Source organism: Sinocyclocheilus rhinocerous, unplaced genomic scaffold (assembly GCF_001515625.1).
Source record: "Sinocyclocheilus rhinocerous isolate Xijiao unplaced genomic scaffold, SAMN03320098_v1.1 scaffold3477, whole genome shotgun sequence".
In the NCBI taxonomy this organism is placed as follows: Eukaryota; Metazoa; Chordata; class Actinopteri; order Cypriniformes; family Cyprinidae; genus Sinocyclocheilus; species Sinocyclocheilus rhinocerous.
This window is the reverse complement of record NW_015667279.1, coordinates 238,778-244,191: the sequence shown is the minus strand read 5'-3', so window position 1 is coordinate 244,191 and position 5,414 is coordinate 238,778. Positions and strand designations below refer to the sequence as shown.

General features: G+C 39.6%; 2 protein-coding genes across 4 annotated transcripts in view; both read left to right on the top strand.

The window, feature by feature from the left end:
* Positions 1-3,361, top strand: part of LOC107733557 (protein FAM65A-like) — a 37,653-nt gene extending 34,292 nt beyond the window's left edge. For both annotated transcript variants that reach the window (XM_016545223.1, XM_016545222.1), the window contains 3 exons: positions 538-621; positions 862-952; positions 1,944-3,361. In XM_016545223.1, coding sequence (XP_016400709.1) covers positions 538-621; positions 862-952; positions 1,944-2,041 — 273 coding nt within the window. In that variant the 3' untranslated portion in view covers positions 2,042-3,361. The remainder of the gene's footprint in view (positions 1-537; positions 622-861; positions 953-1,943) is intronic.
* Positions 3,362-3,866: 505 nt separating this feature from the next.
* LOC107733558 (transcriptional repressor CTCF-like) overlaps positions 3,867-5,414 on the top strand; it is an 8,067-nt gene continuing 6,519 nt past the window's right edge. For both annotated transcript variants that reach the window (XM_016545225.1, XM_016545224.1), the window contains exon 1: positions 3,867-4,156. The gene's annotated coding sequence lies outside the window, so the exon portion shown is untranslated. The remainder of the gene's footprint in view (positions 4,157-5,414) is intronic.

Here is a 5,414-nt window from a genome sequence, read left to right as displayed (position 1 = left end):
GCCGTAAAGCAAGAAGAAGAAGAAGACGCCTCATGCGCCTGCTGTTGAGAACGCACTCAGGAGGACGCGCCGCCGCTCAGGACAGTTCGAACAGTTCGCACATTGCATGAATCAGAGGTAAAAAAACGATATAAATACTGTTCAGTTTCTTGCACAGACCGATCGTTTCGTGTCTTAAGACCTCAATGTATCGTCACGAGCCGCAGGCTTTGATTTGGTTTTGTTTGTGTATGTTTTTTTTTTACTCTCAAAGCCGTGATTCCCATTCACCTCCATTATAAGACTGACAGACTGCAACGGTTTGTGTTAAAAAATCTTCGTTTCTGTTCTACTGAAGAAACAAAGTCACCTACATCTTGGATGCCCTGGGGGTAAGCAGATAAACATCAAATTTTCATTTTTGGGTGAACTATCCCTTTAATATTGGCGCATCCCTAATCGTGACTATTAAGTGCAAAGTGAAGTTGTAATGCTTTGTTATTCAGAAAGGATTTTGATTTGATCCACTCAGTGTCTCTCATTACTGTTCTGTCTCAGGCGCTGGTGAGCTGTCTAGAGTTGCTGGAGGATGAAAGTGTTGAGACGCGTGTGTGTGGATGTAAAGCACTCGCATGTCTGAAGGTCAGTTCATGCATGTATAAACATCTCTCCGCAATAACCCAGCACCACTCAATCAACATTTATTTTTTCCGACACTGTGTATATATATACGTATATATGCTTGCATAACATCAAGAGCCTGGTGGTTAGATGTGCTCTAGTAATCTGAGTGTGGGAATCAGATTGTATGCAGCATCACACCTCGGTGTTGGTGGAGGATTGTAAGTAAAGTGCCCTGATGTCTGTGTTTGTGCATCACAGGCCAAAGAGAGCATCGAGCAGCTGGTATATCTGTGCCGGACAGATAAGGAGGATGTGAGGGATGCTGCCAAACAAGCTCTGCTTGTGCTAGGTAAGCAGTGGACTAAACAACAGGAAATGGACCCATGAAGGAAAGATCGGTAATGAAAGTGAAAGAATGTATCTGCTGCAAATTAGAGCTGCACGATTAATCGTTAAAAGATCGTGATCTCAATTCCGACAACCACACAATCTCATTTCTAAATGACAACGATTCTCCCGTGTCTATTAAACCTTTGACAAAGTCTTACCGGATCATTCAAATCCGCGTTCGCACTGCCGCTGACACAGAGAGCAGTTAACATGTTTGGTTAAGAAACAGCTTCACAAACAGTCTTTTCAACTACACAGTATTATTTCTGTCGTACAGTCATTCATATTATCACAGAAATACTGGGATGAAAGTTTACAATTCCAATATAAACATTGATGTCTATGGTAGTACGACCAAAATAGAGCAAATCCGCGTTTGAAAGTAACTGCCACCTAACGTTTGTGTCAATCTTTTGACTGGTAGTGTATATTAAAATGTTTAATGCTTCATTCAAATTAATTAAACACGTTTAAATAGACTGCAGCAATCATATTTTGCCACACATTATTTTGTTTAGTTCAGAATCGTGGGAGAATCGTGATCTCTATTTGAGACAAAAAAAATCGGGATTCTCAATTTATCCAGAATCGTGCAGCTCCTACTGCAAATGTGTTCCAACTGTGTTCATGGAAAACTTGCAAAGATCAGAGAATTTAAAAATGAATTTCCAGGCAGTAATAGACAGGGAAATTTACGAGATTTTTATAATGAATGTACAACTTTGTACTTATTTTCAGCTGAAAAAAATTTAATCTGTCAAAAAAAGAATTGTAGTCTGTAAAAAAAAAACATTTTAAAAACAAAATGAAGAAGAAAAATATAGTAATTCATGATTACATTTAGTATTTATTTTAAATTAAATGCATAAAAATGAATTGGTCGAAAGGTATTGAGACTTTAGAGGGTAGGACAATGTCTCTTATTTGCGTTTCATTTGTTTTAATTGCAGGTGAGGAGGGGAAGATAGCCCATCGACACCTTGAGTCCTCACAAGATGGAATGTCCCGGCTGTTTGCGCCCGGCAGCATGACCAGTACAGCTTTCTAACACAATCAACTGACCGATACTTGTACTTGCGTCTCAGTATCCTCACCGTCATGATCATGCCAATTACAAACTTTAAATGCACACTATTAAAAAAACTATCAAACAGTTTTAATGACACAAATCAGCATTGTCCTCAAAGACGTGGACGGATGTTATACAATCATTGGACAAGAGGTCTTGTATGTCAGCCTGTATGCTCTTAATATTTTGGATATGGCCTAAGATGAACTACTGTAAAGTGATGAGGTAAGATACATAGTGGGAATGGGTTTATAAAGAATGTTTTGCTGCCTTAAGATTCAGCCCAGTGGTGTTGCCTTCATGATTCATGGAATGAAGCTGGACCCTGATCAGCAAAACAAGCGATGGGAGATAAAGTGTGGTTTTCACTTTATTGGTGCAAGTAAGGCAGTGACTACCTGCAGAGTACATAGAGAATCTGATTGTCCACTTTGTTAAGAGTGCTTATGTGTGTGTACATAATGATTGGAGAATGTATGTTGGTGGCTGAGGGGGTCTCCACCTCGAAACGTATGGGGATCTTGGAAAGTATTTCCTTATTAATCCCAAACTTTCATAGGGGCCTTGTTGCCATAGTAACAGTGCCATTCCATACTGTCATTTGCTTTATTGATACAGAATATATATCTATATTCCATTGGAAGTGTACATGTTTTGTGTTGTAATTTAGTTTAAATGTTTAAATGCTCAATAGCCAATACAGATCTGATTTGATTCACCATTCACTTCACGTTTAAGCCACTGGCATTGTAATATCTGCTGTAAAAGTGGTGAAGCTGTTTATTTTTTATTCATATTTGAAGATGTCATCATTATTATGAGTGAAAGCTGTAAACTGTGGTGAATATTGCCTTTTGCAAGAGGTTCCGACAACCTTTCCACGCTCGTGATCTGTAGAATGGCCATAGATCATGTTTGACTCAGAGCATTTCTCCAGTGCTGCTAGACAGAAAGGTTCTGAGTTGGAACCAGAGAAGGTTCGTTCATTTTTACATAACATTAAGTTCAATCTGTTCCAGACTTAAATATGACAAAGAACGCCTCTTCAGTGTATAAGTGCCTCAAAGTAGTATGGGGAGCAAGAGAATGAGAATGAGAATGACTTTATTTAAAACTCAACACTCTGCGGTTTAGGATTGCAAACTGCAGAACAGATTTAAATATATTTTTCATTATTATCTACAGATTGTGCAGCATTAAAGAAGTGATTTACTTTTGATTTTTTTTATTTACTCTAAATATGTATATTGTCTGACAAGGATATTGCTGACATCAACTGTAAAGGAAACTATTAAAATTATGGACTCTAAAACTTGGGTGACTTATTTATTAACAAATTTGATACCTGTTATTTGTACTTTGTCACTAAGAAAATTGAAAAATAAAGGAATTACATAATTGGAGCATTTACACTTTAATACATGCATGCTCAAACAGTCATTATCAAGGAAAAAAATAGTATTACATAACAGAGACTAGGTTTCAATAGTTTATTGTTTAAAACAGGGTTCCTACCATAGACTGTATAGGTTCCTACATGATATTTTCATAAGGTTTTTTTTGATGATAGCCTACAGATTTTTAAAAATAAGTTTAGAGAAAAAAGATGTAAAATCACACGCACATACATATATATATATATATATATAAAACAGGCTCTCACACTATCATTCCCTCTTATATTTCTAATTTGGGCTGTTAAACTATCATATTATCTTCTAATATTGTGATAAGAGAATCAGCTGCAATGTTTAACATAATATTATACATAGACATTTTACTCAACGCTTTTCTTAAAAGAAAAAAAAGAAAAAGAAAAGCCCACATCCGTAATTCAAAAGTAGCGCCCCACACGGCCAATCCGCACACTGCTTGTGTTTACAGCCCTCCCCCACGCCACCGCCCCCCTGCGTGGCGCGCATGCGCAACAGCCGCTAAGGGCCGCCATTTTGTGCGGAGCCTACTCTGCAAAAGCGGGAGAGGATTAAAACCGCTGGAGGTGAAGGACGCAATTTTACTCCGTCTCGTACTGAAGGAAGAACAAACCCTGGGCTTTCTGTCGAATTCAACGCGAGAGTAAATCACCAAACGCAGGTAAAACAGCACTACTTTTCCGAAAGGGGGGAGTTTTGCAGGAGCTTTAATCGGCCTCTAGGTGTCACGATGGGGCTCCCAGTCCAGGCGGCTGGCGGGGGGTGTTTGTCTCCCTCTATCGTTATCGAAAATTTAGCAAAAAACATTTATAACCCAGAAGTTCGGGCTTCAGCCCGATTACTAAGCATTATTGAAACTATATCAGACAGCATTTCACCAAGATGCTATTATTTAACGACAGGATGTTTGATTCAATCTTTAGGCCAGGCGTCCATTTTCTGTTTCTTCTCTTTGTTTCCTGTCTTTAGAAACCCGCCGTTTCTGCACGCGCACTTAGCCAACCAGCTAATATGCTTCTCAAAGTTAACCAATTTCCAGTTCTGCCACACCCAAACAGTGTAAAACAAGCATTTAAATTCACTAACGTCAAATTCGCGGGGTTTTAAGCGGCATATGTGCGATTTCAAGCCGTAAAATACATTTTAGCTCGCGCCTATCGCCGTGTTCGCGCCCCTCCTCGAGCAGTTAAATTCAAACCCGAGTCGATGAAACATTGACCCGGTTCGGCGATAATAAAGTCCCATCACCGCGGCCTGTGTTCGCCCTTTGGTCTTTTTCACTCCCGGAGTCCAAAATGATAAGTTTAAATGTAAATATATAAACATTTAAATGCGTTTTTGGCGGTTTAGCATTCGTTCTGCCGCCGATGCTAGCGTATTGCGCAGATTAAAACCAAACGAGGAAGATGTCGTTGCTAAATGACACCGATGGCCATTTTCGATAAGACCGAGCCTCGCCGCCGTGCACTTCCAGAATCCCGTTGTTTATCGCCTGAAAACACCTCTGAATCGCCGCGGTCGTCGGTCTCGGTGCGACCGCTCACTCTTATTGAAAGACCAACCTCAAGCAATAAACGACTGAAGGGATAAAAACTGTAGAGAGCTCCCTCTACAACCCGACTGGTAGTGGTACAAAAACACGATTAACCATCTAAGAATGCCCTCTTGCTGTGGAAAATCATATGGGTGTGTTAAAACGTGTAAGTTAAAGGTAAGGATAGTGGACACATTTGCACCGTTTTGTCGGTTTAATGGGTTGGTGGCCAAATGCGCGCGATCACGAGGAAGTAATAAATGAATCGGTTCAGATGACATTTCTGGCGCCGAATCAAGAGTTCAATACGTGGTTTTGGTATAATGAAAGTCACGTTAAAGTTTTGCATGTTTGCCGAGGTTTATTGTTAGTGTTAAGCAACTAC